The 23,977-nt window shown below is 31.5% G+C and overlaps 1 protein-coding gene across 3 annotated transcripts in view; it reads right to left on the reverse strand.

The window, feature by feature from the left end:
* The window catches only part of Khc-73 (Kinesin heavy chain 73), a 369,120-nt gene extending 346,327 nt beyond the window's left edge, over positions 1-22,793 (reverse strand). For 2 of the 3 annotated variants that reach the window (XM_085815983.1, XM_085815984.1), the window contains exon 1: positions 22,515-22,792. In XM_085815983.1, coding sequence (XP_085672109.1) covers positions 22,515-22,569 — 55 coding nt within the window. In that variant the 5' untranslated portion in view covers positions 22,570-22,792. Of the gene's footprint in view, positions 1-22,514 lie in introns of all 3 variants that reach the window. The other variant, XM_085815982.1, reaches the window with a different exon arrangement.
* Positions 22,794-23,977: the final 1,184 nt, after the last annotated feature.

The raw sequence follows: 23,977 nt of genomic DNA on the forward strand, positions 1-23,977 counted from the left end.
AAATCTTTTGCATATTTTTAATTTCAAAGACAAAAATATTCTACTTTTTTTATACATAATTTCATTTAAAGACAAAATATTCTCTTTCAATAGGTTTCGGTTGACAAATTTGAGCTACGAGCAGTCGTAAGTCTGCGAACGTTTTTTAATTCCAACTAATTTGCACTTTAAGGTGAAAATGGGCGTTTCTTAGAAGATGACGAATCGATACAAAACAGTAACTCAATCATTAATCATCGATTACGAAAAAGGTACGATATTTTTAAAAACATATTCTTTACTTTCTTTTCTCCAGCACTAACTTTTGAACCAACCTATAGCTTTTAATCGAAAGTAAACATATCTTACACTATTATAACCAATATATATATATAATTTAAAGAAATACTGATTATATTATCTCTCCTAATATAAATTTAGTGGAAGTATCAAAAATGAGTGAACCCATATGTAGGAAGTTTAATTCCGAAAATTGTGTTATATTACTTTGCAGCTATTGCGCAAGTATTAGAAAAACTTGTTTTCGAATTAAGTGAATTTAAGATTGTATATATAAACAAAAGAAAGAAAGAAAGATTCAGAGAGTTGTAGGAAAAATAATGCCACATACATAAGATTTGAAATAACCGAATCTGGCAGTTCACAGCGTTAATTTACTCTCTACAGAAAAAGTATCTAAGTGACATCCTCCGAAACAACACAGTTCGTGCTGTGGCGTAATCGGAATTAAAAGTATCTATTCGAACATTTGGCGCGATGTCGTATTTTCAGCAAAGGGCGTGACGATTCTTTTTGTTCTTTGATCCGAAACAGATTCCTGTCATGCAGTAACCACTCTATTTGTTACATTTCTCACTCTTTGCCTTGCTTCTCGTATAAAAATGCTTCTACGGGGTAAGCATTTTCAAACAATCCAAGCCATAGAAACGATCCAATGGCCTATCAATGACAAATGCCAAAAGAAGCTAAAGGGTTTTATTCCTTAATTAACTTACCTTGGTCCCTACTGAGACTGCCAGGCGACTTATCTCCCTGTCTACACAAGTAACTAAACTTTTATTAAAAATTTTAAACATCACAAATGCAAGCATTTAACCTCCGCAGCTTGCGAGATTTTCAATTAATACGAAATGTGATTAAAATTATAAGTACATTAATTCTCGAAATTTACAAGGCTTTCCTAGTTTGGCTTAACTTAAATTTATGCGAGTAACTCGGCTATCAAAATGGCTAACGCCGGATATAGTACAGCTGAGCGAGGCAAAAGCATAATTGTCAACGCGTTTCTTATAGACACGTGTATAATTTCCATCCTGGTGAGAGTTAACGAAAAAACAAAAGTGATAGTTTAGTTCAAATAATAAGACAGTGTCTTAGTTAAAGCATTCTACTGATACGTCTAAGAATGCCAGGATCACAAAATCACGTTCTGATGGATGTTAGATTAAATGCAATTAGGGTAATAGTTTTTACACTTCAAACAGAACTGCTCTATAAACATTTTTCATGGACCATTTTGATCACGGAAATATATCACAATTTCTTTTAATTATGCAAATAATTAAGTTAATATTTTATTGCTCTCAACATCAGGGTTTCCTTCCACTTTACCACACAGTACCTTTAAATCTGATTAAACTTTTTCAAACCTTTCACTCAAAACCCTTACCTCAGCGAAGATTAGTTTTCACATACCCATTGCCTCAGTTAAGACGTAATTTTCGAAAGTTGCTACGCATATTTATAATTAAATTTACACGCTTAGATGAAAAATAAAGAAAACGTCTTAAAAAGACACTGTATGCACATGAAAAAAAAAATTAATAACGAATAGACTCCAGACATTTTCCAGCAGGCATTCGCCATAAAAATCGCATGACATTATTGTCACATTAAAATCTTAAGCGATCTAATATTCATAAAAATGTTGAATTAAATTCTTGCGACCCCAGTAATTTTTATTCGATCTCCCTGTAAGTCGCTACACTTATTTTGATGTTGTAGAGTCATTAGGTTATTTCGGAAGCAGGAGGCGTGCTGACCACTACACTACGAAGGCATGCTAAGAAGGCGAGAGAAATACCTTATATACTCCCCCTTTCAAAGGGCGACTGGGGATTAGGGGACCCAATCGCCAAATCTTGGGGATGGAGAATGATCATCCACCACCCTTTTACTTAGGGCGCCACTGTAGAGTATTTCGGAAGCAGGAGAGATGAAAAATGAGCAACGCCTTCGCCGGGACTCGAACCACGGGCCTCTCGAATACGCGCCGAGCGTGCTGCCCACCACACTACGAAGGCATGCTAAGAAGGTGGGAGAAATACCTTATAAAGTTACACCGCACCTTTTATTCCAAAAGTTAAAAACAACAGGATAAAGATATAAATACTTCATGCTTCTGAAATATATGTCATTTGACACTGTTTGATAAGGGCCAGATCTGAAAACATTTAAAAAAATGTACCAACCACATTACCAATGATGTGATATCTGTTTGTACCAATAAAGCCTTTCAATGGAAATTTCTTTGTAGTATTCTTAGACTGCTTAAAAATATAATATAGCATAAATAACTTCATAAATGACACAGAAAATTAGAAATTCATATTTAGCCGAAAGTTCTACAAAACTCTAAGGTTCATTGCCTACAGCTGGGTTTCTTAAACTTGTTTCAGTCGCCACCTCTTTTTATCATTTAGATCTTTTCTCTACCCCCAGAACCCCATAATATTTACAAAAATTTCGTGGGATCCCATAAAGAGTGCGCTAATCCGACACACGCGTGAGTGAAACTGTCAATTTTTTTACATGTACTGTAATATAATACTGCAGTTTTAGGTCATTAACTTTAATTTCTATTTTTAAGATATAGAAAAATGTGAAAATTTTAAATAAGTAACAGACGAAATGGCAGCGTCAAGTACAAAGCAAGAAAAATGAACGTTTATGTTATAAAAAGAATGCGTTGAAACGTTATCGTTTTTTTTCTTCGTCTGTATTGTCTTTTCTCTATCTATTTTCATATACATTGTATAACGATATTTGGTAATTGTAAAATTATTGTAATAAATTAAAGAAATATGAAAACTTCTAAAAATTTTGGCGACCCCCTGCTGCAGGTACCGCGACCCCCAGTTTAAGAAACCCTGACCTACAGGAAGAAAAGCAATGATATATTAAACGCTATAAATAAAAGTTCTTATCAGAAATAATCATAAGATCAACAGAATCTACACTGGATGAGACTTTAGAGAATTCTCATATTTAGTCGCATATTTCCAGAAATGATATACAGACTTTAATGAAATACGGTATAGGCATAGCTTTTGGCATAATACAAATATCTTATAATATGCAACAGCACGGCTAAACACGCATGATTATAAGTAATGTTCATCGGGGCTAGAAGGCCCAACACATATGTTGCAAGATCGAACAAACAAAAAAAAAAAAAAAAAAAAAAAAGAGAGACTGGTAGGGGGTACGGATCCCTCTAATGGAATAAATATAAAACGCAAAATATTTTTGTTCCTTGAATAGGATGGATCCGTTTCATATTTATCGAACACCACAATGTCAAAAACTAACGTTCTTACAGCGTAGGTTTCATGAAAAACATTCGATAAAGGTTGAATTTCGTCTAAATAAAACAAATAAAGTATATCGCTAAAAATATCGCAAATAAAGCTATATCGCAACTTTCTAGAAAATTACAGCCAGGCTCGGAATTATATACTGAGGCAAATGACTATTCTTTAAAAAGGAGAATGTTCAGTACGTATGTAACGTATATTTTAATTTTATAACAGTTATTTTAATTTTAAAGTCCCTTTCCTATCACTTCTTGTTTTCACTTACAACTCCCTACCAGAATGAGTTTTTAGAATAGCGTTGAATGCAAATGAGTTAGAAGTAGTACTCAAAGAAGGTTCAACTTACTTCGGCAGAGAATCCTGAGTAGCGCATGTTTGCCTTCGGGCTAAATCCCTCCGAGTGGAGTCTTTGTTGTAAGCCCGATGAAAGGGGCCAACTGTTCATCTTATTTTGAAAGAAATAAAGGGTAGTTAACCCTTCTTGAGGATACGTCTTTAGTTATTTGAACTCAGCGATAAGTCGCTTTACAATTCGCTAGGTTCCTCGACGTTTACTTTAGCCAAAAAGAGTGAGGAAACCTACACCTATACTCGTACAAATATTAATGCTAATCCTCTGAGCATTATTAAACGCTACTGCGGTTACCTATAAAGGTAACTGTGATATTTCTAAGCAAAGCTATCTTAATTTATTAATAATACATAGGCACACCTTATAATTTTTCCTGTCACAATTCCTAAACTACGAATTAATGAAATTTAGAATCACTTCGTCCTCTTCATTAAATACATAATTAATAAAATTGAATTTATTCGCATCATTATTGAAAATCAGTGAAATTCGCATCATTATTGAAAATCAGTGATAATCAGTGAAAATTAATGGAGAACCATTGATAATCGTCGAAATATAAAGGACAACAAAACGTATCATAAGTAAAATAATGATAAAAATTCTCATTATAATCTCATTAAGCTTTTGTCTTATTGCTTCGTTTTCAACATTATTAATTAACACCGATAATTTCAGTAAAATTAAAATATTTGTTTGAGGAAGTTTACATTTCCTACAAATATAGATATGAATTAATATAAATAAAATTTTGCTTCAAAATTATCATTATTATTACAACTAAAAAGAAAAATCACATTAAAAGTGCTTCAAAATTTTTAAAATTCTACTCGTGAAATCACTGAATTCCAAATTAATTTAAGTTCTGCAACTTAAGGAAAATTGAACATCCTTTATTTTTAATCAGAAAAACTCTATAACATTTTAACAAGCAAGCTGTTTTTTCAGTGAAGTGGATCATTTGCTTGTCATTTAAAGCCACTTAAAATTAAGTTAAATAATTGATGTTATTCATTTATGTATGAGTAATAAGGCAATATTTTATTAATTTAAAAAATAATATAGTAAAATACATATTTTCTAAGAGAATATTAAATTAATTTATAGGAATACGGATGACAGGTTGGTGGACTTGGAATATTCGGCAAATATGTACCCTATAACAATAAATACGGAATATTCGGCAAATATGTACCCTATAACAATAAATACATATTACATATAGGCCTGCTAACCTTACTCAATAACTCATCATAATAAGAGCTTCTTTTCCACAAACGGACTAAATAAACATGAAGACTTTATGTCAAGTCCCTTTCCACACAAGGAATATTTAATCTCAGAATATACCATGTAAATGCAGTCAATTTTCAATTAATCTTTAGTATAAATGAAAAGTAATTTCGTCATTTAATATTTCCTACAAAAGCATGCTTTATTAAAAAAAAATACTTCATTATTCCTAAATGTGTAATCTCTCTGAAATAAAACACGGTAAAAGAAAAAATTTAAAATTACCTCAAATGTTTACAATAAGTATGCATCTGGCCTACGGGATGGGGATGGGGAAACAACCATTTACTTACAGATTTTTCTTTTAACATCTAGGAAGTCTTAGACATTTGCAACTGTCATATCTGATCACAATGCTAAGAAATATTTTAAGAATATCAAACGATAAAATTGTAATCTTTCTTTAAAAAAAAAATCCTGAGATTGTGAGGCCATTAATTCCACTGTAGTCATTTCAACGAATTTGTGAAACAATGAGATACATTATTTGTAATAAAAACGAAACTTCTGCAACGTTTTTCATTTTACATCAACTTAAGTTGCATAGAACTCCAAGAACTCTGATCTCGCTATTTTCTAGTTCCACATTCTCGTACTACGACAACACAGCAATCCCGATACTGCAAACAAAGTTTAAATAGGAAAAAGGCCCACAAAGATCACGAATCTGTAATATTGTATTTTCTCTAGCTAACAATAGGGAAGTGGAAGGATCAACAACTGCACTAACTTCCGCAAATGACATCAAATATTACCCAACACCATAGGAACAAGTTCTGTACAGTTTTATCGCTTAAAAAACGAATACCAAGCGATACTTGCTGAATCACTAAGACAATAGCTGGAAAACACAACAATCCCAGATGCATTGCCAGCTGTCGTGATTTATGTTTCATGTCTCCATTTAATACAGGATGCAACTTTAAGTGCCCATGGATCAGCAGGAAGAATAATATTCCCAGATTTACATAAGCATGTGGTAACATCACGTAAAATTTTCTGCAATGAATCCAAGTAATTTAAGGTGTACATTACACCACCGAAATGGCTAATGATAGCTTAAAAAGAAAACTTTAGTAGTCACGAACGAAAATTCTCATCTAGTCTTTCACGAATGAATGCATGCCGCCACCATTCAGTTAACAGGAAAATAACAGCTAATGAACTACTTGAATTCTATTATCATAAACAGTGCATATTGTGAAACAGCAGTTCTTGTAAGTTATTTATACTTAAAAATATTTTTGTCAAATTTAAACTTTTGCATGAAACAAACTAGCAGCAATAAAAAAAGTTTACTTTTAATTTTATTACAGTTTCTATATTTGTTTAAATAATCAGATGGATATTTAAGAAAATAAATTTTTATCTTTTGCTGCAATCCTAATTTTTTTAAAGACGACACAGTCTAACGTCATCAATTAGGACTACTATTCGAATTCGCCACAAGGATTACTTACTATACGAATTCGCCCCAAAAGATCTATACATAAACACAGCTGTCTTTTAAGCATTCGGAGGAGGCTATTGTTTTCACAGTGCGAATTTCGTGCATAGACAAAATAGAAATTGTCATTTCAATTGCAGGACATATTTTTTGCAAGCCTCGTATGCTAACGTTGCAAGAAAACGTGCACAGCCACGTCCTGAAAATTTAAAGTCTTTATTTTACTTGATAGGATGTTAATTTATACTGGAATAATGCCATAGCAAATCTCTCCTCTGTAGCATTTGGTATGACTATTTTGATATTTTGAACAGTTTCTTTTAAACATATGATTTTATACTCTAAATCCTAAATCTCCAGAAATTAATTCTAAAACTAGTAGGCCTATCGTAACTATTTAAGATAAAATTGTTTTAGGTGTTGATTGCCATTCGGCAAAACGTAAGAAATTTAATCTTACATTAAATTTGAAGATTTAGCCTCTCAAATTTAATGTGTCATTGACTAAAAAATTAAGTTATTTAAAAGCAACAGATGCAGTTCTCGAGGATATTACTTTTTTACTTTTTAATTTGATTAATTTAAATAAAAATGCATTTAATTCAAGCATCTTCTAAAATGTTTCGCTATACTACCTGGACAATCTCAACTGATAAATCATATTAAATTTTAAAACAGCTCATTTTGGTGACCGTTCAAATTTGTATCCTTTCAGACTTCTTTTTTCCCTTACTATTCTTTTTACACGTTATTTTTTATATTTGTTTTACGTTTTAAAATTTTAAAGGAAACTTTTATTTTAAGTGTCAGACTGCAATCTGAAGTTTCCTGATAGCAATGTATACATATACACATATATGTAATGATTCAGAAGATGATGTAGTTGTTAACAATAACAGCCGACTCATGAAGAAGTGGATGCAGTCGTCGCATCTTGGAACACTTTTTTATTGTTCACATATTTTTAATGTAGCCATAGATGACTTGGTGCAAAAAGCGCACCTGCTTGTTGAACAGTTACACTGGCACGTTTACCCTTTGGGAGAACTAAGAGTTGAACAAAGAGTTACTTCGGAAAAGAAAAGAGCAGCAGCGAGTCAAGCCAGAGAAGAGTGCACAGGTTGAAACATAAACGTTAGTTAAATTACAAGTTTATGTAATTTATGTTTAACTTACTTATGTTTAACTTAATTTATGTTTACGTTACTTAAAATCGTAAATTCTCTTAATTTGTTTAGCTTGCAAATAGTAAAATTATTATTGGTTCAACTTTACACAAGTGCCTCCCGGTGTCATCAGTATTATGTACAAAATCATTTGAGAAAGATAATATGATTGAAAGAATAAAATTCAGAGCGATTTATTATTAGCAATTACTATTTTTAGAAAGGAAAAAGGAATTAACCAGATAAAAAAGAAGAGCTAAAGGGCTGTTGCAAAGTGACGTTAGAATTTTATCGTATCTATATTTCATCTCACATTATATATGTAATATTGTAGAGATATTCTGACGTTGCAATGCATTTCTTCCATCCTCTTTCTAAAGAAAAGTAGCCATTATATCGTCATCTAGCTCTTGAATGGCCATGTAACTTAACCTAAATTCTTAAATTCTTCAATACACTCTGGATAATGGAGGACGAGGAGCATATACTTGTGGTAAACTCCAGGTACTCCGTCCTCTGTCACCAGTTTTGGAAAAAAAAAAAAAAAAAGGTGTCAAACCATTGATTATTCTTCATTTAAATCGCTTTATATAACGATAATAATAAATTAGTGTATATTTTGTTCCTCTTCGAATTAAGTATAACGATCTTACAAACGAAGCATCGTAAATGTAGATTTCTTTTCTTCAAGTTCGGAAAAAAAAAATTACGTTATATGGAATCAACGTTAATTGAGACTGTATTAAGCGGTGTCTTTGTGTATTTCAAATCAATTGAAAATCTACAAGATAACCACCTCATTTGCAAACCTTAGTGAATTATGAAAGAGTTATTAATCAGCTAATATAATTTAAGCTTTTAATGCGAAATAGCAATTTCAGTGAAAAACATAATTAATGATGTTAATTCAAACTGCATGTTGGCAACAAGAAAATACACCAGCCGTACCATCCAAGCAAGTAGGAAAACCACAGGCATGCGCATTGTGTAAAAGAAACAAATTTTATAAAAATGAAGCAAAACGAAACGCTTTTCACCTTTGTTCTGCCATTACATCAAACCTGACGCTTCATGAAAAGGCAAATCAATAAAAATAAAATAAAAGATTCCAATTGAAGCTCAAATAGCAGCAGCTGCGTGAAGCTGACTGCATAAAAGAATTCACTCTGGAATCTGAAGGAGAAAGATTGCAGGTGAAGGAAAAGTTATAGACTGAAAAAGAAAAGATGGATATAAGTTCCATTAAATAGCAATTTTGAAATTCAAGAGTTGGGAACAAATCCTTGAAGAAGGAATTCAATTTGCGCGGTTCTAGTAACAACTGCAAGAATAGGTTTCATAGAGCTCTTCATGTGCGACTAAAGATTTTCTGACAACAATTCAACAGTTAAACAATGAATGCCGAAAGAGAAATTGACAATGTACCTTTTAATCGTTTAAAATAAAAGTTGGGAATGGTAATTCTACATGACGTCTGGAGATTTATTCAACCTTCGTTTTAACATTTTAAAGGTTTATTATAAACCAAGCAGAATCTGTTATAAACTAATTACCTAGACCTGTTAAATTAATAAATCGCGTAATTTGGTTTGCGTGAAGATAAGTTACATAATTTCAGAAACTGTATTAAATGAGTAAACATACTTAAAATATAAAAATATAAAATTCTTTACCACAATGCATTACTGATTCTTTACCACTATGCATTACTACTCTACTTAACTTTATAAAATATAAAATTATTTATCATGATATATTACTAACCAATACAAATTTTTTTACCATAGTACATTACTAAGCCATCGCTTTAAGCTTCCCACTAACAATCGTTTATTGAATTGAAAACCAGTTTAGTTCGTAGACCAGAAAACTTTCTTGGCCTTTTTATCCCACGTACGAAGCAAAGGAAGTATTGTAATCGCGAAAAATTTCGGTTATAATATTTCAATGAAAATATTCATTTTGTTTTTCTTTGCTTTACAATTTTTAATGAAGATTCATTTTGATCTTTCCCGAATTCTTTTGGACAATTTATTAGTCCAAAGGGGCTTTGTCCCTAATAGACTATTGTTTTCGTTTTGCGGTTTCGCGTTGGTTAACTATAGATGTCCGCTTGAATTTTCAAACTGTTGCCAACAAATATTAGAGTCCTGCATTATATTTGATGAACTTAAATAATGAAAAATCTGCATAAATGTATGCATATTTCTCGCATTGGGATTAAACAATAGTACACAGAGCCATCGAATTTTGAATGACGTAATCCTACTACGAATATGGGCATGTGGAAGCCCAAATTTGAAATTTGTTTTATTATAGATTTCATATTTTGTAAAACTTTAAAGAATCTTTGATTAACAAACTCAACGATTTCAAAGGGAGCAATGGCAACGTTGTACAGAAAAAACACTTTTATCTCCAGCGGGCGAGACTCTGTATCAGAAATTCTAAAGATATGCTCAATTTAAAAAACTATTTTGCGATATTGCTCTTGAACTGAATTTTATGGTTTAAGTGCGAAGAACGTGATATTTAATAAATAAAGGAAACGGACAAAAATGTTAAAAAAACCGCCTCTTTAGACATAATTTAAAATCTAAAACCTTTCAAATTTTTGTTCCCCGTAAAATCCAGAATAAGGGACTCTTTTTTGTAAAACAGATTGTAAAAAGGATTTAAAATGGATTTTTTTTTTCGCGACGTCTGTAACGTACGTAAGCATGTATATCGCAAAACTCAAAAATGTAGCCTCGCAGCGTTGAAGTTTTGCATATTAGACTGCTATAACGTCTAGTTGTGCACCTACCTTTTGTATTGCATTGGGCCGCACCAAACGTGTATGCATGTCACCCTCTTACTTGGTTGGTTCGATGAGCTCTGCTTTTTTATTTTTATATGTTGGTAAATTACGCACTTGTGTTCGAGTTACAGTTTTTATGCCTTTAGTTAATCTGCATGCAACTGCAGAATTATTAACAATTTAAAAGTGTAAGTCGAGCTAAGCCTAACGTGGCGCGAATTTGTTTACATTTGAAACCCCTAGTAGCATAGTGAATTAAGTCAGCTGGTTTACCAACTTCATTTGCGCTTTGCTCAGTAGGACCAAAGTTAGCTTTAAATTGTGGTGCACCAAATTGCTTGTCTTCATGCACTTTGGCCGAATTGCTTGTTCTTGCGTACAAACTCTAAGTTTAAATGCAAAAAAAAACTGTTTTCTTTAACTCTTAATTTTTTTTAATGTTTTAAGTTTTTCTTTGCTTTACAATTTTTAATGAAGATGTTTTGAATTTTTATGTATGTTTGCCCTATCGTGGAGTAAGAATGGAGTTGACTGAATAAAAAAATTAAGATTAATGAAATTTGAGGAAATAAATTTAAATGAAATGCAGCGAAAAATGTGTATGATTTAATATGCCGTTTAAGATCCAGTTCTGGCAGGCGAGGCGTCTTAAATTACAACACACCTAGATTATATACATTTTATACAAATAGAAATATGTTAAGACAGCATTCGTGATTACGAAATCACTACACTGAACCCTCGGCCTCTCCCGCCGAAAGCAAGTCACCATTTCACTCTTTTCCTCCACCCAGAGGGCGCTGCTTACTTTTAGAATTAAAGTTTTGAAGGACCTTGCACTTCAGCCGTACAAGAACGTTACGCGGTATCCACAGTCAGACCTTTTTTAATTAAAAATATGTTATCAGCTTCAATTCCAAGCATAAAAACTGATTAATTCTCAATTTCAAACACAAAAATAGTGCTGAATGGTAAAAGACTTATTTAACATTGAAATGGCAAGCATGGAGAGAACAACAGAGCACGAAATTCCAATTTTTAGACCACAGGATCAAACTATGCATCTTTTTCTTGAAAGTCTTTTTCACGAGAAAAAAAGAAAAAAAAAAAAAAATATGCAACATTATTTTAGAATTATATTACATATTGTTTTATTATGCAGTACAGTTCTATCACGGATTATCATTTATTGTAATGTCACGATATACTACGTTTGCTGCTCTGTACTACAAAAAAATACGGCAATGTATATTATTTGCGAGCATGATGGGTATATATTGACAATGTCACTGAAGATTTGCTCTGGCAAACGAGAGAAGACAGTAAGAAAGTTCCAGAACCCTTGCTCTAAACCAGCGGTACACATCGGGGGGGGGAGGCATAAATTTCATAGTTTCAGGGGGAATGCGGTCAGCCTTATATTTACCTACTAAGTATTTACTATTAATTTATTAAAATAAAAAACTACTTGGATTCAAGTTTTGATATTTATCAACATTTTCTACACCTTTTGTTATTTAATTTATAAAGCAGTTTAAAAATCTAAATCTAGATAATTATTTATTAACATATTTATTTTTCGAGTTTAGGAAAGGAGGGGGGCATGATCTTTTAGCATTGGTGGAAGGGGTGCATGGACCAAAAAAGGTTGAGAACTCGTGCTCTAGGTGATGTTATCTGAGATTCTCAGTAGTTATCTACGAAAAGAGAACAGCATCTCCTCCTTTGTTTTAGACTAGAAAACTTTAAAAAGAGGACGCAGAAAACATGAATTAATATTTACTAAAATTAGATGAGTTTAATGAATATAAATTTTAATAAAATTATCAGTCTAACTTACAGACTGGTAATTAATTATATTGTATCATTTACAATTAAATATACAGAATATTTCAGTAACAAAGATATACGAAAAGCATTAAAAGCATGGTATACATTTAGAAAGGTTATGGTTATTAATGACACACGCAGACACGCATATACATGTACATATATTCAAAGCATAAACTTGTTCAATGGAATTTAAAATTATTAAATAAATGTTACTCTTAAGAAATATCTAAAATTTTAAATTCTTAACTAAAATTCGTGTTTTATAAACCGATTTGCAAAAAGTGCAATACATTTGGCGTTCATATCTCCAAAATATCTACGGTACCCAGAATAGCTATGGTATCTCCAGTTCAGTGAACCTACAGATTTGCATTTTACTCTTCCAACTAGATATGATGAAACAAAAATGCAAATATTACGTGTACTTCCGAATCCATTACAATTATACTAGTGTGAAACCTATAAAACTTCAAAAAATTAATAAATTAAAAATTTTAATAAGAATTCAACAAATACTTAAATTATACAGAAGTGCTTTGACATAAAATTCGCAATTTTCTGATTTATTTTGATGCACATAAAACAGTAAACACAAATAGCAAAATGATGGATCAGGCTGAACCAAGCAAAAGATTTAGTTAATCTTCAATGAAAAGTTAACAGAATTTTCCCAATCGAGATTTTGATGGAAAAGCAAGATTAAGCTCTTTCCCTCTTACATGTTTCTGCATTTTGATATCTGCAATCGCAGAAAAATAAATGAAATGCAAACTGAATCTCCTAGTGCATATGTACTTTTAAAGCTACGTGCTTTAAAAAAAATATCAATAACTTCGCATTAAGCAAATTATAAGAATCTTAAACCTAATAAATAATTGAGATTCAGGAAGGTACAAATGAATAAGTAATCTAATTTTGGGAACTACCGGAAAATCTCGTTCGAAACTAATGTAATAAGAACGTAATAACTTAATAAAGGAATGAACTGCGGCTAGTTTACACGGTACACACACTAGAGATCCAGTTTCAGGGGTGGTAAAATTCACGAGCAGAAAATCTTTCATTAATTAAAGAAAGGAGATTCAAAGTTCCTAATCTGTTTAATTTTTAATAATTTTGTTAAAGAATGTGCAGCGCTTACCTTTCCAGCAATACGCATTTCTTTTTCATTCTAGAGCAAAATGATAAATTGCTGTTATTTTGACATTCTCGAACATTTTTTTAATCTCTATCTCTTCAAATAAGTAACCACTATGACGGATAATTTTCAGTAACGCAATTATATAAAAGGCGGCAAATATATATAACGTTATATTTCATTCCCCTTGAATATAGCCTAAATATACTATAAGGGAATCTGAGAAGATTTTTAGGAATTTCCACAAAATAGTTTCCTTCTTCCCACCAAAAAAGTGAGAATTTTACCACTGATATTGCATCCACCACAAAAAATTCCCAACCTAATGAAAATTTAGAAATACAGCCATTTTTAACATATCTCGCATGAAAAGTGGATGTAGAAAGAAAATATTTCGACACAATTTTAAAGATCTGAGTATGCATGACTAACCAAGTTTCCGCTTCAATCAAGGTTTCTCCTATCGACCTCTATGCATAAATAGTGAATCAGGTTTTCATTCGAAGTATCTCAAATCCAGAAAAGAGCACCAATTTACCTAAGAATCGTAAGCTAAATATTATATTAGCGTATTTGCCGGCGTTTAAGACGCACCGACCTATAAGACGCACCCCTTTTTTATATACATTTTTGAAGGATGAAACTTTATTACTGATCATTATAATGAATTTATAGTACTTTAAATGTAAAGTAATAAAAATACAAAGTAATACTTTCTGTAAATACCCAAAACTGTCTAGGAAAGAACACCTTTTAAGCCGCTCAAAAGGTATAGTGGTTCGTGTCGCTGACTGTCCTGCCGAAGGGCCCGGGTTTGAATCCCGGTGAAGGCATGGATGTATGTAAATGTATAGAGTAAGCACTCTAAATATGCGACGAGCCAAAAGTTCTCTTGTGTAGTTCAGTGGAAGGGAAAAGGGCTGGAAGACCCTCGGACCCATGGAGGTTTCTTACCTCCATGCTCGGACCAGTCCCCCCCCCCCAGGGTGCTCTCCATGGAGGTAGTCCATGGTGCTCTCCATCAAAATTGGGGACGGAACTGAGCTAAATCGCTCTGTTTCCTGCAAGGTGCTCAAGGCTGTTGCCAACAACAGGCGTATCTTGCGCTCCTTGCCGCGAGGAATTTCGTGGGCTTGGGCTGATGTTACTGTCAGACAAGTGAACATAAGTAATAACAACAACACACCTTTTAATCTTCCCGTGGTCCATGATTCTGATAATTTAAAATCAGTATCTGGCATTGATGATTACCATTCCTCGCCACTGTGATATATACAGCACTTGGTGAGAGTCTCAGACTTAGTTTCAAGATAGCTTACTTACTTCCTCATATATACGAAACTAAACATAAAGAAAGCTAAACAAATAGGGTAAGTTATATAAGCTAAATACTTTTCTTTTCACTGCATATTTTTTCACCGCGGAAGAACAACAGAAACAAATGGTTTAACTAATATTCAAACTGTCAACACTAATCAGAACTTTGAACATGGAAAAGTGCTCCGGATATGGAAAAATAGGTTGAACATAAATTTTAAGACATTACAATAAATTAGAAAACAATCGAAAAGTGTTTTGCTCCACATCCATCTCTGATTAAGCTTCTGGGGCGGAGGTAGAAAAAATGGATTATTTAATGTGAATAATATGTAAACAATTAAATTTTAATTACAACTCTGATCATATCACTCTTTTTCACACTTTGACACTATCCGAAAATCATGTTTGGTAAACTTTAACATGGAAAAGTGCTCCGGATATGGAAAAATAGGTTGAATTTTCCTATGTGGATATGGAAAAATAGGTTGAATTTTCCTATGTGGATATGGAAAAATAGGTAATTCTTACTACCTGAGGATACACATCAAATTCTGGTTACTTAACTCAGATAAATAAAATAATGAAAATTTATTTATCGAAGTCACCCCTTAATCAGAATTTTGACACCCCTTAATTTCAGAATTTTGACAGATATTACACCGTTCAAATGAATGTAAAATGAATCAATAACGGTCAAAAAGTAGGGTAAAGTCACATATTTTTTTATTTAACATAAAAGAAATCTGAAAAAAATTAATATTGAAAAATGGAAGATTAAACTAAACACAATCAATATCATGAGATTATTCATCAAGGAAATAAAACGGGAAATAATGCATCATTAGGTCTAAAACGCAATCCGATTGTTATTTACACAGTGTGGTCATAAAATAATTTCCCCAATATATGACCATCTATCGGTCTATCCATTCGAAATGAAATTTCAGATATTTGAAGGAATGTGAGCGAGACTGTGATGATTTGAAATACTTCAGCTCTCACGGTTGCGGTTACAGTGAAAAAATCTTGAAATTTTAATTTCGTCATAAAATGTTTAAATATTTGCACTTCCACATAGGAAAAAACTTATCTTACGCCCCTTCCCCAAATTAAATTAATTTAAATATCCTGCGATAAATATTAGCACAAATAAAGTTTATTTTCCATTCAGTAAAAATAAGAGTAAATTCAGCTTACAAAGCTTAACGACCGCATACGGAAGTGAATGATATATGGTCATTCACTCCATCTTTGTAAATTTTGCTCTTCGCGTTCTTAAGGTCACTTCTAGGCTTTCTTCAGCAGAATCCGGGACAGAGTTTTCAAGGAATTCGCGTATGTTTTTATTGATATTTTATTCCAGGCATTACACGATTTGCCAGACATGCCTCGGGAACATTACACTACTTTAAATTTATTTTTTAATGTAGCGAAATACTTTCAAGTTCTGACTGAAGACCGGAGTACTGCAATCTATAATAACCACAAATGGAACAGACAGTGATCCGCTCTTGATCACTAAACAATAACTACAATAATAATTTTTAATATTTAAATAATTCATTTTATTAAAATAAGTAAAATTTAATTTTTTACTCATTTCAGAATTTATTTATATTTTGCAATACATACACGATTAATTTAAAGTTTCTTACTGGAGAAGTATATTTTAGACTACCCTTGCATAACAATTAGTGTTTTTCATTAACATATAATTAATAATTATTAATTATACATATAGTTAACTATAACATATCGTTAAAAATTATATAGTTAATAATTACTGTAACTCATTAATGTACAGTTAACATAGTAACATCTAGTGATATTTTAAATGTGATTATAAGACATTTGAAAAAGCAATTAATATTTTACAGTAACAAGGGTAATATGTCACTTTTTACTAATTATATGCATATCAAATACAGTAGAATTTCTATTTATCGGCAGCAACAGAACCTCGTTGATTCCGGATAAATAAATAGATGTGTCTAGAATTTACTTGATCGTGTTTTGTGATATCCATTTGTAGAAACTGCGGTTAGAGTTGACTTTAGTCTCCTGCTCTTGACCACCCCCCTTGTAGTATCGCGAAGTTGTTGTTTCGTTTATCGCCAAGTTGTTGTTTCATTTATGGTAACCTGAGTATTTGAATGTTATAGAAACCCTATTATGACGTAATCGTGAGCATTATTCCCGGAAATTTTGAATCATGGGATGTTTTGTAAGGGCTTTTGTGGTGTGTGTTGTTAGGAAGTACATTGCTTGTTTCATTGTTTACACGGTAGAATGGCTGAATGTAATAAGATTAATTTGAAGTTTTTGTACGATATGGAACGAAAGGGGAAAAGTGCATTAATTGACTGGCGTGTAAATGAAGGTTTACTTAGTAGCCATTTTCCGGACAGTCCGGAACTACGTATGATATTTTTGACTCTTATTTTTGTGAATTTATGTGGCGACACTGATATACGGATTCCAGTTCCGATAATTTTAATAAGTTTTTGGATGCTGTTAAGGAATTTTGTGTGCCACAGACTGAAGACGAAGGAATTTCTAAATAAGGTAAGTGGATATTTGCTTTGTGTAGTGCTTATATGTATAACAGGTTTTGCCTTTTTTATGTTATTTTATTGTTTAATTTAAAATGTAGTCTATTGAGATTATGCATTTTTTGTCTGTCTCTACTGTAGAATTGGGTGCTCCTTTGACTTTCTAAGTGAAAATATATGGATGTGTACATGGACAAACTCGAGGGAGTGCGCAATGCCATTTTTGTGCAATTCTGGGAATTTTTTTCAAGTGAAAATAAGTCGATGTGTACATGGATAAAGTCAAGGGAGTGCGCAATGCCATATTTATGCAATTCTGGAATTTTCTTTTTTAAGTGAAAATAAGTCGATGTGTACATGGATACCGAGTTTGTGCAATTCTTTGTCTTATTTTGGCTTTGTGTCGCCGCTACGCAAGCCAAAATAACAAGTCAAAGAATTGCACAAACTCGGTATCCATGTACCGCCAAAAATCGCAAAGGGGTAACCGAAACTGCAGCATGGGAAGTCCATTGGTGGTGTTTTCAGATCTATGGGCCACAGTTAAATAAACATAATATAGGAAATCACAGAGATTATTTTAAATTAAAACACATGCAAATGGTTTTACATATGGGGGGAGGAGGGGATTAACAACTATTTTATAATTGGCATACATATTATCCCATGAAAATTACGAATTTGTTATTGAGATAATATCTAACGTCGAATGGCTGCCTGCTTACAAGATTGTCACACAGTTAAATATGCCATTTGCATAATATTATTAAGCTTCATAACTTCGTGTGCCGCCATAGATAAACATTGCTCGGTAAATATGAACGTCTACAATCCTTCGTCAACTTCTTTCCAAGAAACTTCTCTGTGTGTTGTCTTCATTTTCATGTATGTTGTCTTCATTTCATGTCTTTCCATCCTTAGCAGCATCTTTATCCTTTTCCCAGTACATGTTAGATTATTTTGTAGTCATCTTGAGGAATGATGGGAACAGAATTGTATATATCCACCCAAGCCTGCACCTCCTCTTCATTAAACATTAACCTTAACTTTCTCCGAGCATGTAACTAGATCCAATATGCAGAACATGGGAGTCGGAACAAAAGAAAATACTTATCATTCGATTTTCCACCTACGAACGTGATCACAAGCTACAATTTACGCCAACAGTGACGTAAAATAATGTTATTTACTACATCTTCCCAGGCAAGAGACAAAATAATTTGGCGTCTTTCAATATGAATTATTTCTGAAAGTCATGGACACTAGCTTCACTTTTCGTATATTGTGAGAATTGTTGTAGAAAGTATCATATTATGGTGTCTCCAATTTAGATCTTCGTGTCTTCAATTTAGATCTTCAAAAGTGCCGTTATTTAGATATTGCTGGTTACTTGGGTGCCGGTTACGAGATATTTTACTGTATATTGTAACTGCTAATTTTAGGTTAAGAGCATAAGGTCAGGGATTTTTCAAAGGATGTGTTGAAGATTCTTTTCTTGGTGTACTTGGTAGCCACCTTCATTGTCTTGGCAGACGGCGGAATAGACCTGATGCGATGCCCCCTCCATGTAGCACCCAATAATGCCAACGCTTTCAAGACAGTCGAAGGGTATTGGTCCTGCTCCCATGCGGCCCTTTTCTGTGGCTATATTTACAAAATATAAAATTAATATTAATAACAAATTTCCGAATGCGTATGTGTTAAAATTAACGACCTTCTAAGTACTGGCTAAGCAAAACGTCTGATACATGACGTCAACATATATCTTAAATAGGTCGCCATGCATATTTAAATTGGCCATCACAGCTCGAAGTGATAAGGAATCGCTTTTTGCTGTAACTGACTTGCGGATTTATACTACTTTTTGATATTGACTTATAAATTTCGGTGAAATACGTGTTTTTGGTACATTAATTTTTGAGTGCTTTAATAGTCTTTTTTTCGCCACAGCAGATGTTTTTCATCATTCTTAATATCACATTTAAAACTCAAATTCGTACGTATGTCTAATCAAGAAATTAATACTTCGGTAAAAGTATCGTTGTACAAAAAAAAAAAAAAAAAAAAAAAAAAAAAAAAAAAAAATGGTAATAACACTGAAGAGCCAATTTTGTATAATTCAAAAATTAGATTCATTAAATGGAAACAACACTGTAATGCAACTTGACAACAATCAAAAAGAAACTGTAAGAAATATTTAAAAAACTGTTGATATACACGAGTTTCTTGCAGACGCAACAATAAAACAAAATTACTTCATACGAAATCTCAGCGCTGTAATGCATGATTACCAATTATCTAATTTCTAAATTCAAATAATCCTTCTCGGAAATACCAGGAAGCAGTATAATAACCCAGGAAATCTGCAAGAAATTCAGAAATTAAAACAATTCTTCGTAACTCAGAAATCTCAATCACTTCGGTATTTGAAAGCCACAAACGATAAATCTCATTAATGTGACAGCAGCATGCAAACTGCAGGCCTAAGCAAAAGCAAAGTGGGGTAGCTGAAAAAGAAAGAGTGAGGGACGAGAATTTACCCGAGATCTCTTATCACCATTTAATGCACTGAAGCATAGATAAGGAAGATCTAATTCGCTGATAAATATTATAAAACAGCAGCCCGAAAATTGTCAGAACTTTAAAATATCAAATATAAACCACGTGGCTTAGGGGGGGGAAGAAAAAAGAAACACCTAAAAAAAATCATAAAATTTTATATTTAAAAAATATATTAGCATTTTTACGAATTTTAAAAAAAAAGTGACAAACTTAATACATAATTCATAAATAACACTAAAACTAATTTTGTTTTAATACCAAAAAATTTTTAATATTAAGCACTAGTTAAATGGCAATGCATAATAGGTATTTTTTAATTTTTGATCTATAATGCACAAAATAACAAAAATGAATTTTCTAGATAAACTTTTTACAATAACTAGACTTATAATTCAGAACATTTCACATAAAAATGAAAATGAATTTTCCCAAAAATTTTAATAATGTATTATTTTTTGCAAAGGATATCCTTACAAGCAAAATAATTTATTAATATTTTTTTACTTATTCATATAAATAACTGCACAAATAAACAACTAAAGAGGGCAATTAATTTTTAATTTTTTAACAAAAAAAAAATTTTTAACAGAAAACTACACAATTATACCTTTCAAAGTTTATAATAATTGTATCAGCCTTCATAAAATTAACTGAAAATTCATAAATGTATACATAATAATGCATGTGCATTGATTATTCTCATAAACGCATTAAAAGTTTAGTTTCTAACATATAACAAGAGCTACAAACAATATTTAGGTTAAGTTCAAATATATCAATTCTTTTCAAATTTCAGCTATTCGAACATAAATAAGTCCTAATATACAAACAATGCTCAATATTAATGCCCCTCATTTCAAAAATGACAAAGTATTTTTATGAATCATGAGCTTATTTAAATCAAATTATAAATAAATCTTTATATAGACAAAGTTGGAAAAAAAAATATCTATCTTAAACTAAAGCCCTTTACACAAATACAGGGATTCATATTTCTTTATAAGTTAATAAAAAAATATTACTTGATATATGTACATGTAATAAATTTTAAAAATTGCATAAATGTGTAAGTTATGCTTAAAAAGTTTTACATACTTATTATTACAGAAATTAAACTAATCAACTGTAAGTGAAAAAGTTTATAAAATCCTAGCCTTTTCTTCATTATGCACTTTTTTTAAATAAGGGAAAGATAATGATATTTAAATTAATGAAATGAGTAAAAAAAATTCCTAAATTATAAAAATAAGTGACAGTAATGGAAGCCAAGCATCATGCACTGTTTCTTATTTTTTATTAAAAATAAAAATTATTACTACATACGAACATATTGAAACATAAAAAAATTATTAAGAATAAGATGGCATGTATATTTTGCTTTCATGGAATCTTTGCATTCTTTTAGAACATAATATGAAAAAAAATGTCCCTATTATTGTTTAAATAATTACATTTAACTTTCCTTTAAACTACACATGCGATGAACCAAATATATATATATATATATATATATCAAAATAATAACAATTACCATAAATAATATTAATGCAAAGCTAATAAAAATTTGAATTGCACTAATATAAATATAAATCTAATGAAAAAAAATGCTTCAGTGTTTCCAAAAAATCAGCATAAAAATTAAAACCTTCAAAATAAATTCAAATAACAGCCTTTTCTACTGTTACTTTATTTACTGCAGCTTCGAATGCTTTTCAAATTTAAAAATACGTGATACATCCAACAATAAATTTTGACTGGACTAATAAATATGTAGCTAACATATGTCATTTTTGTCATATTTAGATTTACCTCACAATGAGATTATACACTTTTTAAACTGCGAATTCAAGGAAATGTACCCTTTAAAGATAGATATATATTGAATTATTTATATTTATCTGAGGCTTAAAAAGAATTCAGTTTATCGAATATACTAATCGATATATATCAAATAAACAATAGCAATGGAAATGACTTCAACATTTTAGTAGTTTCAAATTTAGTAATCATGAAAGTTTTATTAATAAATGAAATTTCTGAACAATGTTTTTGTCTTCGTAAGACAGTAATCTATGCATAACTTTAAATTCTGAAATTAGAAATTGATCATGCATGGTATAAATTTGCTATCAGATGGTATGATAATGTTTTAAAACTGTAACCTTTACTTAACCTATTTGACCATCAACATGATCGATGCGCAAGATTCTTTTACGAATAACATATATTTATATAAATAATATATATGTTTCATGTAATTGCAATACTGATAAAATAAAATGTTATATTCACGTCATATTTTAAAACAGGTATATGCATCCTAATTTTGTCACACAACATTTACAAATTATTAATCCCAATGCAATCATATCAAAATCTGCCTTGTAATAAGTCTTCGACAATTTTTTAAAACAAACATTTTATGAAATATCTGGAAATTCCAGTGCTGACTCACCTCTTCTATTAAACGGCCGCACTCGAATCGCAACTTTGATTTTATCGCTGGCCATAGCTACAATCCTTGCGTAAAGGACTTCACTAAAACTGAAGAATCATCAAAGGGTAATTCTGTGGATTCGGAGATGGTCGTCGATTATTGTATCCGATGGTACCACAGTAAAGATGTTGGATTCACATCATCAAGTAACATACATACGTGACAATAACGACATACTTCGCTTCTCACACCCTTCATAGTCTGCGAAATATTGAATGGCTTTGACAGCAGGTTCTCGATCTCGCCTGCTGCAGCAGGGTTGCTGTATCATAAGAAACCTGATTCAACGCCAGGCAAGTGGTTTCGCGCCAAGCAGGCCCAATAACAATGCCACCTTGTAGCGACAAGTGAGGTTTGGCGTCAGAAAATGTAAACAAATCTTCGCCAATTCTTTAAGATTTATTATGATTACTTCACACTCTTTAATAAATTAAAAAAAATAAGCATTTCGATCCTTCTTTTAATTTCGTTACGTATGCTGTTTTCTAATGATTCATCAAATGTATAGAAACAAACTCCGAATTATATTAATGAAAATAAAATTTCAGACAATTAATATCCGTTGTAAAATTTCATATCTTTCTGATTTGAGTGGGAATTTGGTATTTGTGTAGCATTTTGGTTATATTATGTAGGAAATATCAAATAATTGCTGTTCACACCTGCAAGTATAAATCATAGATATCAAAACATTTCTATCTTCATGCAAAATTACACAGTACGTTCTCCATAAGTAATTTGTTTAACAAGAAATTAAATTTTGAAAAATATGTTAAATATGTGATATTAATAAAAATAAGAAAAATGGCAATTCTGAATTTATTTAATAACACATGAGTAATTTGAGACATTAAGATTTAATATCAGTTTAAAAAAGAGCTTTAAATTTAGGATAAATTTGATTTCTGCAAAACACACGACACCTATCGGAAGGAATTGAAGGATTTAGTTGAGAAAAATGGTTAATATTTAACAGGAACGAGACTTTCGAATCCTATAAACGTTAAAAATGTTTCAAAATTCGAAAAATCGATCTTTGTGCTTTTTTGCCTCATTTAAATCTTTCGAATTCTGATATTAAAACCATTAACGTTTTAATTCAAAACTTTGTAATGATTTCTTACGTCCAATGGAAGCATCCATTAGAATAATAAAGAATCCTTTTTTTTTTTTTTTTTTTTTTTTCAGTATTTTCAATTCATCTAGAACACCAGGACTACTTGGTGGTGACCATATGCGTCCTAGTTTTGTTTTTTAGAGAAACTTTAACACTCTCTGTTTAATGATTATCTATGTTGAGTCTTGAGATAATCATCATCCTCTCTGCAGTTGTCAGATTCAAATCCTGACATACGGGCTGGGAGTATTCGCTGTTTTCCAAATGGTAACGTGGATATCGCATAAAGTTAACAAAAAATCTT

This window comes from Stegodyphus dumicola, chromosome 4 (assembly GCF_044657685.1).
Source record: "Stegodyphus dumicola isolate Sdum_Otavi_A_Nest chromosome 4, ASM4465768v1".
Lineage (NCBI taxonomy): Eukaryota > Metazoa > Arthropoda > Arachnida > Araneae > Eresidae > Stegodyphus > Stegodyphus dumicola.